At 58.3% G+C, this 21,707-nt stretch overlaps 2 protein-coding genes across 7 annotated transcripts in view; one reads left to right on the top strand and one right to left on the bottom strand.

The window, feature by feature from the left end:
* DCDC2 (doublecortin domain containing 2) overlaps positions 1–11,599 on the top strand; it is a 34,501-nt gene extending 22,902 nt beyond the window's left edge. The window contains exons 6-11 of the mRNA XM_029053077.2: positions 710–856; positions 1,894–1,948; positions 2,329–2,488; positions 5,413–5,513; positions 9,400–9,831; positions 11,013–11,599. Of these exons, the coding sequence (XP_028908910.1) occupies positions 710–856; positions 1,894–1,948; positions 2,329–2,488; positions 5,413–5,513; positions 9,400–9,831; positions 11,013–11,117 (1,000 nt within the window). The 3' untranslated portion in view covers positions 11,118–11,599. The remainder of the gene's footprint in view (positions 1–709; positions 857–1,893; positions 1,949–2,328; positions 2,489–5,412; positions 5,514–9,399; positions 9,832–11,012) is intronic.
* Positions 11,600–14,483: 2,884 nt separating this feature from the next.
* Positions 14,484–21,453, bottom strand: NRSN1 (neurensin 1). Of its 6 annotated transcripts, none has more exons than XM_029053531.2 (4): positions 21,303–21,453; positions 18,569–18,650; positions 17,307–17,504; positions 14,484–15,975 (listed from the first exon to the last, which is right to left on the bottom strand). In XM_029053531.2, the coding sequence occupies exons 3-4, from the start codon at positions 17,493–17,495 to the stop codon at positions 15,577–15,579; spliced, it is 588 nt and encodes a 195-aa protein (XP_028909364.1). In that variant the 5' UTR covers positions 17,496–17,504; positions 18,569–18,650; positions 21,303–21,453; the 3' UTR covers positions 14,484–15,576. The 6 variants fall into 6 exon arrangements, with proteins under 6 accessions (XP_028909364.1, XP_007657211.1, XP_007657210.1 ...); XM_007659021.2 differs by lacking the exon at positions 21,303–21,453 and adding an exon at positions 20,110–20,144; XM_007659020.4 differs by lacking the exon at positions 21,303–21,453 and adding an exon at positions 19,679–19,950.
* Positions 21,454–21,707: the final 254 nt, after the last annotated feature.

Genomic DNA, 21,707 nt, shown 5'->3' with positions numbered 1-21,707 from the left:
AGATGAGGTCACTGAGGCCCAGAGAAGTGAAGTGACCCGCCCACGGTCACACGGCTGCCGAGTGGCAGAGCCGGGATTTCGAACTCATGACCTCGGCCTCCCAAGTCCGGGCTCTTTCCGCTGAGCCACGCGGCCTCTCGGCCCCGCCGGGTGCCTGCCGGGTGACCTCGGGCAAGTCACTTCTTCTGTGTTTCGGTTCTTCAATCGTCCCTCCTACTTCGACTGTGAGCCCCCTGTGGGACAGGGACTGTTCGGATCTACCCCAGTGCTTAGAACAGGGTTTGACCCATAGTACTCCCTTGACAAATGTCACAGAAACAAAAACAAATCCCCCCGGCTCCAAAAAAACCTCACCGCCTCTGGTTTGTTCTCTCTCCGCGTGATCGCGGCAGCCCTTCAACGGGCCCTTTAACGAAGCGGCGCGGCTCCGTGGAGAGAGCCTGGGCTTCGGGGTCAGAGGTCACGGGTTCGACTCCCGGCTCTGCCACTCGTCCGCTGGGGGACTGTGGGCGAGTCGCTTCACTTCTCTGGGCCTCAGTGACCTCATCTGTAAAATGGGGATTAACCGTGAGCCTCACGTGGGAAAATCTGATGACCCCGTATCTACCCCAGCGCTTAGAACAGTGCACATAGTGAGCGCTTAACAAATACCAACGTTAATTTAACGTCGACCGGGATTCCCAAATCCGACCCCTTAATGTTTTGACAGACTTTACACCTTAGAAGGGAAGATGGTGCAGAGCGGCTCGGAGCTGGAGAACGGCCAGTTTTACGTTGCGGTGGGCAGAGACAGATTCAAGAAGCTGCCTTACAGCGAGCTGCTCTTTGACAAGTCAACAACGAGAAGACCTTTCGGGTAAATAGGGTTCCCTCCTGGTCAATAATAATAATAATGATGATTGTGGTATTCGTTAATAATACCGTTGGTATTTCTTAAGCGCTTACTATGTGCAGAGCACCGCTGTAAGCGCTGGGGGAGATCCAGGGTATCAGGTTGTCCCACATGGGGCTCACAGTCTTCATCCCCATTTTCCAGGTGAGGGAACTGAGGCCCAGAGAATAATAATGTTGGTGTTTGTTAAGCGCTTCCTATGCGCCGAGCACTGTTCTAAGCGCTGGCGTAGACACAGAGTCATCGGGTGGTCCCACGTGAGGCTCACGGTTAATCCCCATCTTACAGATGAGGGAACTGAGGCACAGAGAAGCGAAGTGACTCGCCCACAGCCGCACAGCTGACAAGTGGAAGAGTCGGGAGTCAAACCCGTGACTCCGAAGCCCAGGCTCTTTTCCACCGAGCCACGCTGCTTCCCGGAGAAGTGAAGTCACACAGCTGGCAAGCGGCGGAGTGGGGATTCGAACCCGTGACCTCGGACTCCCAGGCCCGGGCTCTTTCCACTGAGCCGCGCCGCTTCCCTACACTATAACACTCTAACAGACGCGTTCCCTGCCCGCAGCGAGCTGACGGTCTATTGGTTTCAGTAGATGTAGGTGAGGAACGATGATTCCATTTTAACTCTCGTCCAAGGCAAATTTGACCCAGCCCGGGCCGGGCGTTGGCCTGGAGTCAAAGCTTCGGCCTTCAGAGGAGGGCCAGGCGCTTTCCAAAACGTTCAGATCGCATCCGCTGTGATGGACGCAAACCCAAGTGGAAAATCTAAGCTCCGGAAAGAATGGAGAAGTGTGTTTTTGTCCCGGCCGGCTGGAGGAGGTGGTCACCCCACGTCTCCGTACCTCCAGCAGAAACGAAATGGGAGACGTGTGGCTCGGTGTTGCCGCGAAATATTTCTTTTTTGGCATATGTTGAGCACCCCCTGCCGCGCGGCGTATTAAGCGCCCAACGATATCATTCCGGGATCGTGTCCCCACTCCTAAACTCTGCTTTTTTCCCCGCAGTCAGAAAGCCTCCTCGCTCCCCCCCATCGTGGGATCCAGGAAATCGAAAGGGAGCGTAAGTATCGGACGCTAGAGTCGATCGATGGGGTTCGTCGAGAGCTCGCTGCGTGCAGAGCGCTGTAGTAAGCGCTTGGGAGAGGACGGTATGACGGAATTGGCTCGATGGTGTTTAATAATAATGTTGGTATTCGTTAAGCGCTCACTGGGTGCCGAGCACCGTTCTAAGCGCTGGGGGAGATGCAGGGCGATCAGGTCGTCCCACGTGGGGCTCCCGGTCTTCATCCCCATTTGACAGATGAGGGAACTGAGGCCCAGAGAAGCCAAGTGACCCCACGCGGGTCTCTCGGCGGCATTGGCCAATGGTTGGGTGGGGGTGGGGGGGGGGTCCGCCCCGCTCCGCCCAGCGCCCCGCGTCCCCTTCCTCCCCGCCCCCAGGGCAACGACCGCCACTCCAAGTCCACGGTCGGGTCCGGCGACGGCTCGTCCCCGCAGCCCCCGAAGAGCAAGGGGAGGAAGATCGGGCCGGGCACCGAGAGGCCCGTCAAGACCGGGCAACGGGCCCCGCGGGTGTCGGCCCGGGACCTCCCCGAAGGCGGTGAGTGCCGGGCGGGCGGGCGGCGGCGGGCCTGGGGGCTACGCCAACCAGCCGCACCCAGCGAATCGCGTTGGACGCGGTCCCCGTCCCACATGTCCCCCATGTCTGCTGCGTGACCTTGGGCAAGTCACTTAACTTCTCTGGGCCCTCGCTACCTCAACGGTAAAAGGAGGATTAAGACCGTGCGGGACAGGGATGGGGGTCGACCCCGTTTGCTCGTGTCCACCCGGTGCTTAGGATAGTGCTTGGCACCCAGTAAATGATAATAATAATGGGGTTTGTTAAGCGCTGTGTGCCAGGTACCGTTGTCAGCGCCGGGAGAGATACAAGGTAAGCGGGTCGTCCCCCGTGGGGCTCACCGTCTTCATCCCCATTTTCCAGATGAGGCCCAGAGAGGTCAAGTGGCTTGCCCAAGGTCGCACAGCAGCCGAGTGGCGGCGCCGGCACGAGAACCCCCGACCTCCGACTCCCAAGCCCTTGCTTTTGCAACTAAGTCACGCTGCTTCTCCCGAGTCCGGCCGGGGCATCCGAGTTTTTCCACCCCCGCCCCGGCTCCCAACCTCGCGCCGCCGCCCCCCCCACCCCCCGGCCTCGCCCGGGCGAAGCCCTCCAGCCGTCTTCCCACCCTCCCCCTCGGTCCCCGTCGCCTCCTCTTCCTCTTCTTGAGGTGGGGCAGAAAGCGCTTCGCCGGAAGCCTTTCGCGACACGTCGGAACTCGTCCCGGCCCTTGCCCGGCTTGGCGTTTTCATTTCCCCCGGGGGTTCCCGGCGGCAGTTAGGCTTTAAAGCGGGCGCTTCTCTTGGCGGTGCCCGGCCTCCGGGGGGAAGACGTCCAACAGAGAGCAACCGGGAGAGGCGGGATTCACCGGAAGGGAGGCCAGCGGGGTTGGGAAACCTTTGAGGGTGGCATCCGGCACGGCTCCGGCCCGCCGACCCGCCTCCCCGCGCTTCTCGCCGGCCGTCCTGCCCCACCCTGGGCCTATTTAATGACGATCCCGACTACGGCGTTCGTTAAGCGCCCACACCGTGCTGAGCGCCGGGGTGGAGACGGGGCCATCGGCTCGAAACCGGACCGCGAGATCGTCCCCCGGGCTGTACGATCATTACGGGAAGGGACGTGTCTGGTAATTCTGCTGGACTGTGCTCTCCCAAGCCCTTAGCACGGCGCTCGGCGCATAGAGCTCGATAAATACCGGTGATGGATTGACCGATTGCGCCCGACAGGGCTCACCGAGTAAACTGGTGGCGGGCGGGGAACGTGCCTATCGACTCCGTTCTGTTGTTCACTCCCAAGTGCTTAGCGCAGTGCTCTGCTTAAGGTAAGCGCTCAATAGATACCACTGACTGCCCTGCATCTCCTTCCCCCTTCCCCTCATCCCGCCCCACGCTGGATAGAGACACGGATTTCCGCGAAACGCGCTGGGCGCACAGCAGATCAAGATGGCGCTCCTTTCGACCCAGCGCTTAGGCCAGGGTCTCCGCAAGTCCTCCTGCCCCCCCGGGGGATCCGGGCAGCGGACGGCCCAGGCCTGAACTCCTTAGACCCCCCCCCCCCCGCCTTCTCTAGCCGCAATCTGTTGGACTCAATGAGCCGCCGATTTTTTACGTTGGGTTTTTAATTCGATCGAACGTTTTTACGAGGCGGCCTCGGTGGTAAATCACATTAAAAATGTTTACGGTCGCATTAACTCTCTCGCTTACGTACCGGGCTCGCAGTTAATAAATGCCTTAAATATCCATAAAATATTCAGGCCGGGCCATTATTGCCGTGATTTTTTATCTCTCCTGCTAGACTTCAATCGGTTTTAGATGTGAAATGCCTTAAAAGAAGCCGCGTAGAAGGTTATTAGTTGAGCCCCAGTTAATTTTTTATGGCCCCGGTCAGAAAGCGAGCATATGTAGAAGGCATTAATTGTCGTTGCTTAAATATTTAAATGTATCGATTTGCAGTCGGTCATTTGAATCTATCACTCGATCAGCTGTCGACTCCACGTACGCGATTCCTTTTTTCCCGGTTAGCTGGGATGCCCGGAGGATGCTTGGCTGACAGATAGACATTCCGGTGTCTCGGGACCTGGGGAAGGCTCTTCCCCTCCCATAATATTAAGCGCTCACCACGTGCAGAGCGCTGTACTAAGCGCCTGGGAGAGTCCGCTACGGTAGAGTTGGTAGACGCGATCCCTAAGTTCAGGGAGCTCGCCTTCGGCAGCGTTCGAACTCCAAGGGTCCGGATTTGGGGGGGGGACGGAGGAGGGGCGGGGTTTTTTCCAGCTCTGCTTCCTCTCTGCAAGCCACGTGTGGCGGCGCCGATATCGAGAAGCGGCGCGGCTCAGTGGGGAGAGCCCGGGCTCGGGAGTCGGAGGTCGTGGGTTCTAATCCCGGCCCCGCCACTCGTCTGCCGTGTGACCTTGAGCGAGTCGCTTCACGTCTCAGGGCCTCAGTGACCTCGTCTGTAAAAATGGGGATTAAAAGAAACAACCCGTGAGCCCCACGTGGGACGATCCGATGACCCTGTATCTCCCTCAGCGCTTAGACCGGTGCTCTGCACATGGTAAGCGCTTCACAGATACGATGATTATGGTTAAACCCGAGCCTCCGCCGCCCAGCGCGGGTGCCTTTTGACTCGGAGCGGGTGGCCCGCCTCTCGCTAGCCACCGTCCGGGCCGGGGACGGAGCGGAGGGGCCTCGGCCCGGCTCTCCCTCCCGTAGCCGAGGCCGGCGGGGGACCGGACGCTCTCCGGGCGCCGCCGTGCGAGGGCTCCGTGGGAATAGGCCACAGGTAGACGCACTGGCAAGGCCAGGGCGCCCACCTCCAGTTTGCCAACCAGTGGTTTCGGCGACCAGAAGATGGCACCGTTGGATTCTCGTCTCCTCCCTCCGATCTTTACTTTTCTCTCACCTCTCTCATTTTTCTCCCTTCGACAGATGAAGGTGTTTTCAAGGCGGGAACAAAGAGATCGGAAACCAACGGAGCCGCGGAAGTCCAAGAGGACGAAGACACCCTAGTGGAGGTTCCGCTCGATCAGGTAGCCTCCGTCCCCCCTTCCTTTCTCGGAGTCCTCCCCGCGCCACCCACTCGCTCATTCCGTCGTATTTCTGGAGCGCTCACTGTGTGCAGAGCGCCGCCCCGAAGGCCCCGGAGAGTCCCGTACCACGGCGGGCGGGACGCGTCGGCCGCGACGAGCGTACGGTCGAGAAGGGGGAGGCGGACGGGTAAGAGCAGGGGCTCGGGAGTCAGAGGACGTGGGCTCTGATCCCGGCCCCGCCGTTCGTCTGCCGTGTGGCCTCGGGCAAGTCGCTTAACTCTTCGGGGCCTCAGTTCCCTCGTCTGTAAAATGGGGACTGAGAGCGTGAGCCCCGTGTGGGACAAGCCGATTACCTCGTACCTACCCTAAGGCTTAGAACCGTGCCCGGCACGTGGTGAGCGCTTAATAAATACCGTTATCATTATAAATAATAGTAGAAATAAATAAAGATGCGGACCTAAGTGCTGCGGGGCTCGGGGGTGGGGGGGGGATGAACAAAGGGGCAGATCAGGGCAAAGGGAGTCGGAGAAGAGGGAGAAGGCCTCATACTACAGTCTCCGTCTCTAGGCCGCGCTAAACGCTGTACTAAGCCCTTGGAAGGGTACAGTACGAGATAATTAGAGACACCTTCCCTGCCCCTAACGAGCTCACAGTCTAGAAGGGGGAGGCGAGATGGGAAGCGGCGTGGCCTAGGGGAAAGAGCAAGGGACTGGGACCCGGAGGGACCCGAGTCTAGACTGAGAACGGCCAACCCCTACAGCCGATCCGTCGATGGATGGGCCGTCTCGCTCACCGGCCCCACCGAAACTATCGTTCGCCCGAGGAACTTCCTTCCCACTCTGGCGGTTTGATCTAGGGAAGGAACTGCGAGTCGCGGTGGTTCCTCGGAAGCCCCCGGTAGATCAGTCCCCACCGGGTCACCGACCGCTAGGATACGATATTTTCCGTCCTCGCCAATAACGATAATAATAACCGTGGTACCTGTCAAGAGTTTACCGTGTGCCGAGCACCGTACTGAGGGCCGTGGTAGATGCAAGAGGATCAGGTCCCTCGTGAGGCTCACGGTCGGAGCGGGAGGGAGAAAAGGTGTTTGAATCCCCGTTCTGCAGATGAGGGAACCGAGGCACGGAGAGGTCGGGTGACACGTCCGGGGCTGAGCAGCAGCGTTGCCTAGAGGACAGAGCGTGAGCCTGGGAGGCAGGAGGACCTGGGTTCTAATCCCGGCTCTGCCACGTGTCAGCTGTGTGACTGTGGGCGAGTCACTTCGCTTCTCTGGGCCTCAGTGACCTCATCTGTCAAATGGGGATTAACCGCGAGCCTCACGTGGGACGACCCGATGCCTCTGTATCTCCCCCAGCGCTTAGAGCAGTGCTCTGCACATAGTAAGCGCTTAACAGATACCAACGTCATTATTATTATTTTCCGTGCCTCAGTTACTTCACCGGTAGAATGGGGACGGAGACTGCCAGCCCCACGTGAGGCGTGGATTGCGTCCCACCTGATTAGCTCGCATCTTCCCCGGCATTTAGAACAGCAGCCGGCACATAGTAAGCGCTTAAGGAATGCCAGAAAAGAAACCCAAACCACAGACACAGCGGACAAGGGGCGGAGCTGGGATTAGAACTCAGATCCTTGGCCCAAGCTCTTTCCGTCAGGCCCCGCCGCAGCCCACTCGTGGGCCGAAACGTAGAAAGCGACTTTAGACCAGCGGAGGGTTGGAAGGGATGGCTTTAAAGCGGCTTAGGCTTTGGTTTCCGTGGAAACAGAAATAGGGTAACTTGGACGCTGTTCATCATCAGTGCCTGAGCTCTTCCGTCCGTGGACCAAATACCCAAACACCCTGTGTGACTGCAAAGAGAAAAGCCTTCAGCGTGGAAAGCGACATCTGGAACGGACCCTCTGGATTATCTGTGGCCAATTTGTCCCTTCCGAGCGCTTAGTACAGTGCTCTGCACATCGTAAGCGCTCAATAAATAGTATCGAATAAATGAATGACCATTGGGAAGCAACCCCAAAGCCTTTCTAAAGGCTTTGAATACCACATATACCACAAGAGAAGCAGCGGGGCTCGGTGGGAAGAGCCCGGGCTTGGGAGTCAGAGGTCGTGGGTTCTAATCCGGGCTCCGCCGCTTGCCGGCCGTGTGACTCTGGGCGAGTCGTTTCACTTCTCTGGGCCTCAGTTACCTCATCTGGAAGATGGGGATGAAGACTGTGAGCCTCACGTGGGACAGCCTGATCACCCTGTACCTACCCCGGCGCTCGACACGTAGTAAGCGCTTACTACCAACGTTATTATTATTATTATTATTATTATTATTATTAAACCATGCCGCTGAATCTCCCCGCCCGCCGGTAACCCATCCGCACCCCTGACTCTCCCCTCTCCATCCCTGACTCAACGCCCTCTTGTTCCCGCGGGGGTTTTTGACTGCAGTTTCCTGTAGGGATGGATTCTATCCTTCCTGTGCCCTCCTCCCTCACAGGGAAGCACTGTGGCCTAGTGGAAAGAACACGAACCTGGGAGTCAGAGGAACTGGGTTCTCATCCCGGCTCCGCCAGTCGCCTGCTGGGTGACCTTGGGCAAGTCACTCACTCCTCTTTGCCTCAGTTGCCTCGACTGTAAGATGGAGATTCGGGACCGTGTCCGACCCGATGAATTTGCATCTACTCCAGCTCTGGGAACGGTGCTGGAGACGGAGGGCGCGCTTAGATATCATCCGAAAAGATGCATTTCCTTTTATTTGTATGGAGTGGACCTCTCTCTAAGGGTTTCCTTCGAGGTGATTTTCCCATAGGTGGGATAAATCTGAAAGAAAAAAAGTTTTCCTGCCAGGGGGTTGGGCGGAGAAAGATTCCCAGGGAGCTGGCCCCCCCGCCCCCCCCCACCGACCCCCACCCATGATTGATCACCCCGACACCTTGATTCTATTTGTTGCTGTTGTTTTTGTCCGTCTCTCTCCCCCGATTAGACCGTGAGCCCGTCAGTGGGCAGCGATTGTCTCTATCTGTTGCCGAATTGTCCATTCCAAGCGCTTAGTACGGTGCTCTGCATATAGTAAGCGCTCAATAAATACTATCGAATGAATGAATGGATACTGTTCCCCCCACCTCCCATCCCCCACCTTTCAGAGCCGATCTCTGCCTCAGACTGCCCAGCCATGTGGCGGATCGGGTCAGGGGAACCCAGTCTCTCTTCTGGGACCTATCCGATTGATGTTCGACCCGGCAACATCTCGAATAATTTAATGCCGGCTCCAGAAGAGACTACACCGACAAGCCCGGTGCTTTTCATTTATTCATTACAAATATGTCCTAGGAACAGTTTTTCGTCCCGAGTTGTTGTGCTGCAGCAATAATAAATTTGACGATAGACTCAGGACGTTTTAAAGGATTATGAGTCTTTTAACATCTCCTTCTGATTGATCCCGGTGGCCTCCTGGCCTATCCCAACGTTTTTGGAAGCAGAGTATTCTGCTTCTGCGTTTGGGTTCTGGGAATGCGGTGGGAATCTCCCTAGGGGTGTTAGCCCAGAGAGCCTGAACCTCGATTCCTAAAGAGGCAGGGTGGGAAAAGGTCTGGCACTGGGAGGCAGGAGACCCACCTCGCCCTTCTGGACCGACCAGGAGGACGTCTCAACAGCCAACCCAGATTCCCAGCTGGGCTTTCGTGGGCTGAAGTCTAATTCCCGGATCCCCAAAGACCCATTTCTCTCCCCGCCACCTCCCCGGTTGATTTTCACCCATTTTTTGCTGAAGGGACACCCTCCCCGGGAAATTCCCTGGGAAAAACCTGAATGAGATCAGACGGTCAGACTCCTGGGCCGAGGTCTGTGAAGAAACATCCGCGCGGGGGGTGAAGATGACGTGCCGTTGCTTGATTTCACCAGAGGCCGGCAGAGATAGTGGACGAGGAGGAAGAAGACGAGGGGAGACCAGGACGAGAGGTCGCCGAGGAGCGCGAAGAAGACCATTCGGGAATGAACGGTGAGGTGGAGGAGAAAGTTAATGGAGATGCTCGCGATGCCGACGAGGGAGAGGCGGGGCCCGAAGAAGAGGGGTTGGGGCCTAAAGAGGAAGGCGTGGAGCCTAATGAGGAAGAGACGGGGTTTGAGGAGGGAAAGGAGAATCCGGACCAGGAAGGAGAGAATCCAGATCAGGAAGAGGACAGTCCAGACCAGGGAGAAGTCATTCTCCCTCGTATAAAGGGTGGCACCAATGAGGAAAATGGGGAAGAACTGGAACGAATGGCAGAGGACGAGCGTCACCCGGAAGAGGAGGACGAAACCAAGTCAGCAGGGGATGGCGGCGGACAGGACGAGGTATTCATCGTGTTCTTTAAAACGGTGTCGTATTCCTCGGGTTCTCGTTAGCCGGGTCCCGGTCGGACATTCAGTCGGTCGTATTGATTGAGAGCCGCCTGGGTACGGAGCACTGTACTGAGCACTTGGGGGAGTACAAGAGAACAATAAACTGACACATTCCCTGCCCTCGACGAGCTTACCGTCCAGAGGGGGAGACAGACATCCATGTGAATGATTTCAGATGTGGACATAAGTGCTGTGGGGCTGGGAAGGGGGGATGAATACAAGGAACAAGTCAGGGCAACGCAGAAAAGCGAGAGAGAAGGGGGGGGGCAGTTGAGGGAAGGCCTCTCGGAGGAGATGGGCCTTCGATAAGGCTTTGAAGGGTGGGGGGAGAGTCATCGTTAGATTTGAAGAGGGAGGGAGTTCCAGGCTAGAGGGAGGACGTGGGAGAGCGGTCGACGGAGAGATGGGCGAGATAAAGGTACAGTAAGAAAGTTGGCATTAGAGGAGTGAAGTGTTCGGGCCGGGTTGTAGTAGGAAGGTAGTGAGGTGAGGTAAGAGAGGGCAAGGTGATTGACTGGTTTAAAGCCGACAGTGAGGAGTTTTTGTTCGACGCCGATGTGGATGAGGAGTGGGGAAAAACACGTCCTGAACGTTTTTGTAGGAAAATGAGCCGGGCATCAGAGTGAAATAGGGACCGGAGGAGGGAGAGACAGGAGGCTGGGAGGTCAGCAAGGAGGCTGATCCAGTAACCGAGGCGGGAGAGGATGTGTGACTGTATTAACGTGGTAGCTGGAGAGAACAGGGCGGATTTTAGCGATGTTGTGAAGGTGCAACCGACAGGATGTAGTGATGGATCGAATGTGTGGGTTGATTGAGAGAGAGGAGACAAGAATAACTCCAGGAAGACAGGAGGAATGGTGCCACTGGTCTGCTGTGGGATCCTGGGCAAGTCGCTTCACTTCTCTCTGCCTCAGTTCCCTCATCTGTAAAAGGGGGATTAAGACCGTGATCCCCAGGTGGAGCAGGGACTGTGCCCAACTCAACTTGCGTCTACCCCAGCGCTCAGTACGGTGTCTGACACATAGTAAGGACCTAACAAATACCACAGATATTATTGCTGTTATAATTGTTAATGCCGTCGTGCCCGTCGCCAGTTCTGCCTGAATCCTTCGTTCCGTCGTTTCTTCCCGCAGGATGACTTGGATCCGCCCGGGCCGCCCCGGCCGGAGGTAAAAGTCACCAGTCCTCAAGAAAGCGATCACAACGAGGCAAGCAAGGAGCGGGCGGCCGTGGCCTAGATCCTCCGGGGAGTGTCACAGAAGCTGATCCGGGAGGAAGGCAGAGACTTCTAAGACTCGGGTTTTAAACACGAGCTCGGCGGGGACCGCCAAGTCCGTCTCGCCGTGAGATCGGAGGCCGCCCTTGGGAACCACGGGGAACCACGGGGGCACCGGTCCGCCGAGGTTCACAACCTCGCCGTTAACTAAAAGGAAGGCCCCGGTCCCTCAAGATGAGATTTCCCGGGCCAAGCGGGGAGGATTTCGGGGGGGCGGTTGGCATCGCCAAACGGACTCTTCCCCGCCTCGTTCCGGGACGACGCGTCTCCACGGGATCGATCCCTCTTTTTAGAAAGGTTAGACGTAGATCTGGTAGGTTTCAGGGGATCCTTAAAGACGCGTTTCAAAAACAAAAGAGAAAAAGAGAAGAGAAGCCACTTTCGGCCATTCAGGTGAAATGTAACGTGATGTCTTCCTGAGGTGTGAATAAACCGTAGACGACGCGTGTGGGAGCTCCATTTCAACCCGGAGGCTGGGGGTGGGGTGAGCATCGACTGCTTAAAAGGTACGGATGCAGGTGCACGGGTCCGGGACGACGTTCGCTTGTGGTGGAAGATGAGCTCGAGGAGGGGAGGAGGAGACGAGGCTCAGATGCTTTGCGAACGGACCCAGCCTGGGGAATTTCTGGCGCTCAGTACAGGCACAGAGGGCCCGAGAAAACCAACCTCTCGCCTCTTGGGTGTGCTGGCGGGGGGAGAGAGAGGGATCCCTCCCTCCTTCTCAGGTCAGAATCTCCCCCCCAACAGAATTCACTTTCAAAAAAAGAAGACACCTCATCACCCTTTTGCAATGATTTGTGGCCAGGCAAACCTGGATGTAACCGCTAACAAGTGAGAGAGCGAGCGTGTTTGAGTGTGAGAGGGTGTGCCCATATAAAAGTGTGTGTGTGATTACAACCGTAATGTGTCTGTGGGTGTATAAGAGGCGTGGGTGTGTATGTGTCGGCCTGTGAGGGTGTATAAGTGCAAATAAGGGTGGGTAGTTGTGAGTGTGGGTGAGTATGAGTGTGCATGCGTGCCCTTGGGATTGTGAGAGTGTGTGTGTACGAGTATGAGTGTATTCATGGGTGCGTGCGCGTGTGTGTACAAGAATGAGTGCATCTGTGAGCGAGTGCTTGTCTGTGTGAGTTGTGTGTGCGTACGAGTGGGAGTGAGCATAGGCGGGTGTGTGTGTTTGTGTGTGGGCATATTCACGCGCTAGAGAGAGAAAAGATGAAGGAAAATGGGGCTGATTGTAGCGTACCTACCCCAGGGCTCATCGAAGTGCCGAGTGCACGTTAAGCACGGGACAGATACCACGGTTATTATCGTTATCAATGTTATTTGGTCCTCACATTTAAGTCTGCGTGGTATTTCTTAAGCACTTACTATGTGCCGAGTACCGTTCTAAGCTCTGGGGTAGATACAGGGTGATCAGGTCGTCCCCCATGGGGCCCACAGTCTTAATCCCCATTTGACAGATGGGGTAACGGAGGCACAGAGAAGTGAAGTGACTTGCCCGAAGTCACGCACCTGACAAGCGGCGGAGCCGGGATTAGAACCCACGACCTCTGACTGCCAAGCCCGGGCTCTTTCCGAGAAGCCACGCTGCTTCTCGGAATTCCTTACCACGTGCAGAGCACTTCACTTGGTATTTACCGAGCACTTACGGTGTGCAGAGCACTGTACCAAACGCTTGCGAGAGTACAATCAACAGATACACTCCCTGCCCGTAACGGATAAATTCGGGGCGTGTGGGGAGGGACGTGGAGGGGAGTGTCGGCGCTTAAGGGGTGACCGACCAACTGTGGTAACTCTCGTCCTCCCGCAAAATCCCCGCAGGGTCATAACCGTGAGTTTACCATCTCCCATCTGTGCGCTTCGGTGAACTGGGAAGTTCCTTTCTCTCAAATCTGAAAACCGATCTAAGTGTTTTGACGCGATCATTTAAGCTAGGACTGGGTTTCCCCAACGCAGAAGCTTTCTGTCTCCTTTGGGTAAACGTATGTTTGTTTCCAACGCTCTGGGCGGTTCATTGTGTGGGTGTCTACTTCAGTACCGAGCAGGATAAACACCCCAGACACATTGATGATTGAAGTCTTGTACATTCCAAGCGCTTAGTACGGTGCTCTGCACATAGTAAGCGCTCGATAAATACTATTGAATGAATGAAGTCGCGTGGAAAGATGGCTCCACACAAAGTGGTCTAGTGTCTTTCTGGACGGCGAGAGATACTGGATCGGCTCCGTCTTTTATCGCAACGTACCCAGCTAATAATAATAATAATGTTGGTATTTGTTAAGCGCTCACTATGTGCCGAGCACCGTTCTAAGCGCTGGGGTAGACATAGGGGAATCAGGTTGTCCCACGTGGGGCTCACGGTCTTAATCCCCATTTTACAGATGAGGGAACTGAGGCACGGAGAAGTTAAGTGACTCGCCCACAGTCACACAGCCGACAAGGGGCAGAGCTGGGATTCGAACTCACGAGCCCCGACTCCAAAGCCCGTGCTCTTTCCACTGAGCCACGCTGCTTCTCTAATAGGCGACAGAAGGTCCGGCACAACAGGGCCGAAATTAACCCAGCTCATCTGCAGCTTTGGCGGGAGTTTGTCGGTCAGCTGTATTTATTGAGCGCTTCCTGCGTGCAGAGCACTTTACTAAGCGCTTGGGAGAGCACAATAGAACAATATAACAGGTACATTCCCTGTCCACAACAAGCTGACAGGCCAGAGCGGGAGACGGACACTAAATAAATACATTACAGATATGTACGTAAGTGCCGTGGGGCTGGGTGGGAGGTTGGATAAAGGGAGCAAGTGGAAGGGAGTTGAAGGAAGAGGGCTTAGTCAGGGAAGGCCTCTAGGAAGAGGCGTGCCTTCGCTAAGACCTGGAAGTTGAGGAGAGTCGTCTGCCGGACGTGAGGAGGGAGCGGGTTCCGGGCCAGAGGCGGGATGGGGGCGAGGGGTCCGCGGTGAGATAGACGAGATGGAGGTACAGTGAGGAGGTTGGCATCGGAGGAGTGAAGCGTGCAGGCTGGGTCGTTGTAGCGAGGTGAGGTAAGGGGGTGTCCCAGCCGAACCGGCCCGGGGGCCAAGGGGGAATTCACGCTGAGGGACGGCGGAGGAGCGGGTCGGGGATCTCAGCCTCCCCCGGGGAGGTTTCCCCTACAGATCCGGATGAAATCGCGGGCTCTCGGGCCCGTCTCGTGCCGAGTCGCTGATTTGGAGATGATCCGGGGAGAGCCTGACCAGTCATCCTTGCGTTTCCCCTGAATCTAGCAAGCCTGCCAGATGCTCCCGAGGAGGAGGGGGCGGGGGGGGTCTCAAAGAAGGACAGCACCACTGGTGTTCGACTCGACTTTCTTTATTCCATTCAAAAAAATAGAGAGAACCCCACGTGGGGGCAGGACACGGATGTGGGGAGAAGACAGGACTTTGCACCTTCCCTTTAGCAGCCTAATTCAAACCCACAGATTAATTTAAAGTGCGGAGAGATGAGACGACTGGTCTGGAGGAGAATAAGATCCGTCACCGGGAATGAAAGCCTTTCTCGGCCGAGGGCCGGGGCCCAAGTGGTCCGGAAGGGTGCGGGGCTTTCTCGGCGACCTACAAAAATATTGCAGAAAGGATACCGAAGCGTCCCTAGCCGGGAACGGGTTGATTTCTGTACGAGGCTTGTTTTGGGACAGTAAATCTCATTCAAAACGGGAATCTGGGGCTTTGAGGTGACCGGGCCGGAACAAACTCTACTGGGCAGCACGTCATAATGGAGGAGAACAGGAAACGGGAAGGGCGGACGGAGACGCTCAGAGCCGCCGTGGAAATGCTTCCCTTTTAGACTCTTGACTTCGAATTTCAGAAATCTTGTGTGAGAAGTCGGGGGGACCAGGTGGGGCGAGGGCTAGAGGAAGAGCCCCGGGGTAATAGGATATAGTGACGAGGCAGAGGCCCAGAATCGATTAAGGAGACTGGGTTTTCCAGGGAAACACAAGACACTATCTCAGAGTAGGACTGACGTTGGAAACGTTACCAAGCGGAAAAGATCGGGAGGCAGACAGAAGGAGAGGAGACCGTGCCCGGTTGCGCGAGCTTGAGGATCTCTCCCTTGCCCCGCCCCACGATTCCCCGACACACGGAAGAGGGCGAGGGGTCACCATGCGTCAGCATTGGCTTCGAAGGGGGATCCCGCATCAGCACAGCAAGACACACGGGGTGGGGAGCAAAGGGGGGGGGGACGGGGACGCGAGCCCACGACCGTGCTCGTGCAAACAGGTCAGAGCCGACCCAGCTGAGGGGCTCTGGCTCCCGGTCGGCCCCCCTCCCCGCCAGGCCCACTCCCCCGGGGCCCCAAGGACCCGATCCTCATTATGAGGGGGGAAGGGGACCTTCCACACTTGGCCGATGCCCGGGCGTCGGCGGGACCGGGGGAGAGGAAGGAATGTCAGGTCTCGGAGGAAGGCTGGACGTTCTGGACTTTGGACAAAGTGACAGGGATCTTGGCCTCCCCCGGGCCCGGGGCCCTGGTGACCGGCTGGCCGCGTGCTTTGACGTCCGCTATCCTCTCCTTGAACTTCTGCTGAAGGAACTTTTCCTCTTTGGAGTAGTTCTTGGCGAAGGCGGACGTGAGGAGGCCCGCGGCCATGGCCGACCCGCCCAGGCAGAACAGGATGGCTCCCGCCAGCTTGCAGGCGTCCAGGGCCCCGTTGAACTGGATGGCCTGCGGGTCCACCACCACGAAGTCCCCTTCGCCGAAGGCCTCGATCTTGGCGGGCACGAGGAAGCCCACGGCGAGGACCGTCAGCCCCATCGCCATGAAGACCGTCCCGGAGATGAGTCCGACCTGCGGAGAGACGATCAAGGGTGGAGATGGGTGGGTCTCCCTTTCCCCACAGAGCAACTGGCGGGGTTCCTCTCCCTCCCCTTCCCCCCCCACCCCCGGCCGTGGGTCGGGGCAAACGGAAACCACCGATCGAGCTGATTCTCCGGGCCCGAGGGACTGTATTAGAAGGAGAATCACCTGGTGGGGCGGGTAACTGGGAGCGGGTGAATCCAATCAATGGAGACGGGAGGGGTGGGAAAAGGGCCCTTTGACCCAGTCGATTGGCAACATCTGGAAAAGTCCTAGCAATCCCTTCAGCTCGGGAAGGGGTGGGAGGAGCCGGGAAGACAGGATCACCAAACGGCTACTTGCCGGCGAGCCTCTGAGATGGGGGGGTGATTGAATGCGGTGCCGGGGAGGTGGAGGCCGTGCCTCAAGCGTATATTAAATACGCAGCTGAAAGCTGAGGCAGCTGTTCCTGTGGCCACCCTACTTGCAAGGAGCTGGAGCTGCAGAGGGAGCCAACGGGCAAAAGCAGAAAGGGCATCAGGCCCAGCAGGTGACAGGTGCGTCCGTGCCACGGAGGACGGTCTTTGCGAGGGGGCCCTGTGGGGTTGGAACTAGGGGTCCCCCACTGGGCTCATCAGCCTCACTCGCACCCACGGGTGAATTTCACGGTCAGGATCTTCCAGTACAAGACCTTCTTACTCCAAAAAGACCCCACTGACGGTGAACTTCACCTGTGAGTGCATCTGGGGCTGAAAAGGCGGTGCGGGACCCCTGGTATGGTGACATTGGGCACCAAAAAAAGATGGTTTCCTGTTGTGTTGCTGGACCTAATACCCAGGACAACTAGACACACGCACCGGTGTCCAAGAGAGCAAGCATCACAGGGAACCTCCAAGTTTTTTTTAACGGTATCCGTCAAGCGCTTAATATGGGCCAGGCACCGTACTAAGCACTGGGGTAGATAGGAGCTAATCGGGTTGGACACAGCCCCTCTCCCACCTGGGACTCGCAGTCTTCATCCCCATTTTACAGATGAGGTAACCGAGGCCCAGAGAAGTGAAGCGTCACCCAGCAGACAAGTAGCGGAGCCGGGATCAGAATCCAGGTTCCCACTCTACCCACCGGCCACGCTGCTTTCGCACCTTCCAAGCGCCCAGGGGATGCCACAGCGTGCTTCTGCCCCGCCCTCCCCCTAACTCTCTGTTCTCTCCCCGACCCCCGGGCCCCCAGCCGGTCTCGGGCAAGTCTGCAATGGTTGCCCGGGTCCCATCGGGCTACTTCCGGGAGGACCGCAGGAGGCCTCCCCCGTGCGCGAGCGATTTCCTCTCTCTCCCGGCCTTGACCTTCCACAGAGCGGAGCTCCACCGGTTGGGCGACGGCCGGATCTGGAAGTCATCCTCGGGCTCCCAGATGGAAGCCGTGCAGTCCTCGTAGAACTGGTGCAGGTAGGACCGGACCCCGTAGCGCGGATAGCCTCCCTCGGGCCCGCTCGGGCCGGGCTTGGACCCGCACGGGTTGGCGCAGGCGCTCATCTTCCTCCGCTGAAACCGGAGAGGTCACAAGGGTCAATCCTGAGGCGGGCACCCCTCCGAACGCCTCAGACCGTTCGCCACACCCAGCGGCTCTCCCGGCTGCGGCGGATTATGATATCCTCGAGGGCGGGGATCGTGCAGACCAGCTCAGCGGTACTCTCCCAAGCACCCGGCACAGTGCTCCGCACAGAGTACGCACTCAGTGATACCAAGTGAAGTGCCTGGCACCCCGTAGGTGCCCAGTACAGCATCCTCCACCCAGCGTTATCAATCGTCGCCGTCATCAGTGCTACGGATTGAGCACTTACTATGGGCAGAGCACCGAAATAAGCTCTTGGGAGACTACCCCACCGCAGAGTTGGCAGCCAGATTCCCTGCCCGCAGCAAACTTACAGTCTAGAGATGAACTTAGAGTCCAGAGTAATACTGGCGGTACTCTTCGCATCTGCATCTTTGGAAGGACAGAACTGAGCCGGAGAAGGAAAACCGGGATAGTCGGAGGGATGGAGAAGTTTCTTTAGGAGGGGGGACTGAAAGAGTTAGGATTCGTCGGTCTGGAGAGGTGAAGGCCGAGAGGGACGTGCTTAAAGTTTACCAAATCTTACGGGACCAGGCGGACGCAACTGTCTTCCACCGTATCCCACGGGACAGAATGGTTAAACGTGATCAGACGTGAAGGTGGTAGGGTCCAAATAAACAGGCAGATGGAGACAGAGCCCCGAGCCGAATGGCCCGTGGGGCCGATCCGGGCACGGGGGGGGGTGTTTACGGTTTTATGTCTTCCCGAATCTTGCCCCGAATCTGTTTCCATCTTTTTAAATTCCAGTAGATCGGGGAGGGCTAATCCATTAGATGTATAAAAAAATTTCCCAGACAAATCAGGACAAGTCCCCTTTAAGAAAACTACCCAGTGAACAGTTTAAGGAACTATTCATGTCATGCAACGCTCGCATTTCAGGGGAAGAAAGAGCTAGGAGGGATCGAAGAAGCGGTACCGCCTCACCGTTTCTCGGGCTCCTAAACCGTCTCCACAGGTCAAGGGGAACGGGCAGAGCAAGATGATGGACTCTTACCTTCCAAGTCGGCTTCCTCTCTTCCTCCCGGCGTTTACGCTTCGGCTCGTCTCTCTTAAGGGTTCATCTTTCCAATCTTCGCCTATGGAAGAGAAGTCTCGGTCCTCCCACATCCAGATCAAATGAGCCCGGGAGCTGAAATACCCTGGGTCCGTCTTCCCGCGGGGGGGGGGGGGGGGGGGGGGGGGGGCGGGAACCGGAGAAGGGCGACGGGCGACCGCGCACAACCTGAAGACGGGGGGCCCTAAACCTTACCACCTTCCGCCTTAGCATCGCCCACCCGGTTTCCTAGGACAACAGAGTCTTTTCTCCCTGGCGAATGCCGTTGGCCCGATTAAGCGAGTTGTGCCGTACCGCCTTTTTCGGGGGAGTCCTTCTTTCTCTGCTAGTTCAGGGAACCAAGCGGGAGATGTTCCCGGGCATCGCCCTCTGGGGATTTGCTCGATCGCCCTCCTGGCTGGACGGCTTCCGAGCCCACCGCTCGCCCCGGGGCCCAGCCCAGAGAGGGAACACGGTCCCTTTCTCCTCCCGGTCACGTCTGACGTCCTCCCATCTGCCAGGCCGAACGGACGCTCGGGGCAGATTGGATTTCAAAGCCTCCCCAGCTTTGCAGTGGCCGGCTCCCCCCGGGCTCCAATACTGGGGTCCAGGGCCGTCCGTCTGGTGGGCCCGGATTCAAGGTGACCCCCGAGGATGGAGTTTTTCCTTCCTAAAGAGTCTGGTTTGGTCAGTCATCTGCCAAAAGCCCTGAGGATGCTTGCAGGGGTAGGGAAAGGGGGAAGTCGAACCACCGTACCTCGATTCCCCGGGGGCTGAGGGAAACCCACCGTCTTGTCAGCCACCTGCTCCCGTCCTCGTCCCCGGGTGAGGAGGGCTACCGACTGTACTCTCCCAAGCTCTTAGGACGGTGCTCCGCTACCAGTAAAAGCTCAGTAAATACGATCGAACGGAACCCTTCTTGGGGGTGGGGGATAACGGGGAAGAAGTGAAAAGGGAAACCGGATGCTGCCGGCTTCTCTGCTCTGCGCTCGCTCATTTCTGATGTATCCTTGAATTTCCGCCTAACTGCATCTGTCCGCGCGCGTCTGTGTGTTTCACGGGTCCACCTACCTCTGTCTGCCCGTTGGCATATCTGCGTGTACCCGCACCCTGTCTGTCTCTCCGCGCGTACGTGTCTGCGTCCGTCTGCCCGACGCACGGGCGCCTGCTGCCGCTCGTGTCTCGGTGTCACCCTGTCTGCGAGTCTGTTTGCGACGTGTCCTTGGGCGAACGCCTCGGCCCGTTCTCTCGCGTGTGGGTCTGACCACCCGTCCGGACGTGTCCGGTGCCCGTCTCGGCGAGCCAGCTGGCGGGCAGGTGCGCTTTTGGCTAATCCCGCCTGCCTGGGCCGGAGGGGCGAGGGTCAGCGAAGGGTGGCGTCCACCACTCTGTCCCGGCCCCGGGCTAGCGCGTCCATCCTAGTCCCCTCCGCGGTACCGAAACCAGCCCCGGACCATAACCGCCATAATAATAATAATAATAATAGTAATAATGATACTAACGGTATTCGTTGAGCGCTTACTGCGTGCCAGGCACTGTTCAAAGCGCTGAGGTAGAGAGAAGATAAGCGGGTCGGACACGATCCCCGTCCCACGCAGGGCCGACGGTCGCAATCCCCGTTTTACGGACGAGGGAACCGAGGCCCAGAGAACAATAAAGATGATAACCACGCTATCTGTTAGGCGCCTACTAGGTGCCAAGCACTGGGGGAGACGCAAGGTCATCAGGTTGTCCCGCGTGGGGCTCCCGGGCTTCAACCCCATTAGGCAGATGAGGGAATCGAGGTCCGGAGAAGTGAAATGACTGGCCCGAGGTCACCCGGCAGACCAGTGGCGGAGCCGGGCCGAGAACCCCCGCCCTTCCGCCTCCCAGGCCCGCGCTCCGTCCACTGTGCCACCGGCGCTCAGAACGGTGCTTGGCACACAGTAAGCACCTAACAGAGAGCATCATTAGCACGCTCGTAATAGTTATCATAACGGTATTTGTTAAGCTCTCACTACGTGCCAGGCCCCGCTCTAAGCGCCCGGCGCCAGAGCGAGCGCTTAGCAAATAGCATCCTTAGCACGACCGTGATAATGATCACCAGGGCATTTGTTAAGCGCTCACTAGGTGCCAGGCCCCGTTCTAAGCGCTTAAGAAATAGCACCCTTAGCGCGACGGTAACAATGATCACGATGGCATCGGTTAAGCGTGCCAAGCACTGTTCTGAGCGCTCGGCACCGGAGGAAGCGCTTAACGAGCGGCATCCTCAGCGCCATCGCGACGACGATTCCGATGGCCTCCGTGGAGCGCTCACTACGTGCCAAGCCCCGCTCTGAGCGCTCGGCCCCGGAGGAGGCGCTTAACGAAGAGCATCCTTAGCACGACGGTAACGACGATCGTGATGGTATCTGTCGAGCGCTTACTATGTGCCGGACCGCCCCGGCCAGACCCCCCCACCTCCCCCGGTCCCCCCGCCCCCCCGAGCCGGGGGGAGACGCCCCCTCCCCACCCCCTGCTTAGCCCCGGATCGGCCCCTCTCCCTCCCCCAGGAGGGGGGGGGTCCGGGTCGCGAGGGGGCCGGGGGGGCAACGGCCGGAGCGGGGCTAGGGATGGAGACGGGGGGGGGGGCCCTGCCTAGAGCCGGGAAAAAACCCCCCGAGCCGAAGCATGCGAAAGCCGGCCGGTCCCAGGGGTCCCCGGCCCCCCGGGCTACCTGACTGTCCGACCCCCTCGGCCGGCCGGCCCGGTGCGGCCGGCTCAGCGACAGATCCGCGGCCGCCTTCCCATCGCCTTCCTCCGGCCTCCGGCCGCCTCGCTCTCCGGCCTGGACCGGCAGGGAGGGAGGGACGGCGGGGGCCGGCTCGCTCGGCGCCTGCGCGCTGGCCCCGGCCCCCTCCCACCCCCCCACCCCCCCCCTCCGCCCTCCCACCCCCCCATCCCCCTCCCTCCCACCCCCTTCCCCTCCCACCCCCCTCTGCGCCTCGGATGGGAGGCTGAGGCTGGAGAGCATCCCCGATGCGGATCTGGGGGGGGGAGGGAGGGAGGGGCCCGGGTGCGTCTCGGGGAGGGGGGCTCGCCCCAGACCCCGGGGACGGGTCGGGTTTCCACCCGGGCCCCG

Source organism: Ornithorhynchus anatinus, chromosome X2, assembly GCF_004115215.2.
Source record: "Ornithorhynchus anatinus isolate Pmale09 chromosome X2, mOrnAna1.pri.v4, whole genome shotgun sequence".
Classification (NCBI taxonomy): domain Eukaryota; kingdom Metazoa; phylum Chordata; class Mammalia; order Monotremata; family Ornithorhynchidae; genus Ornithorhynchus; species Ornithorhynchus anatinus.
Note: the sequence above shows the minus strand (reverse complement) of the source record. Positions and strands in the feature narration are given on the sequence as shown.

What these genes read in the sequence shown, in the direction of transcription:
- NRSN1 (XM_029053531.2), bottom strand. Translation starts at nt 17,495, where the DNA reads ATGAGCGCCTGCGCCAACCCGTGCGGGTCCAAGCCCGGCCCGAGCGGG. An exon ending in GGAGCTCCGCTCTGTGGAAG is followed by an intron (nt 15,976 to 17,306) that starts GTCAAGGCCGGG and finishes GTCTCTCCGCAG; the next exon opens with GTCGGACTCATCTCCGGGAC.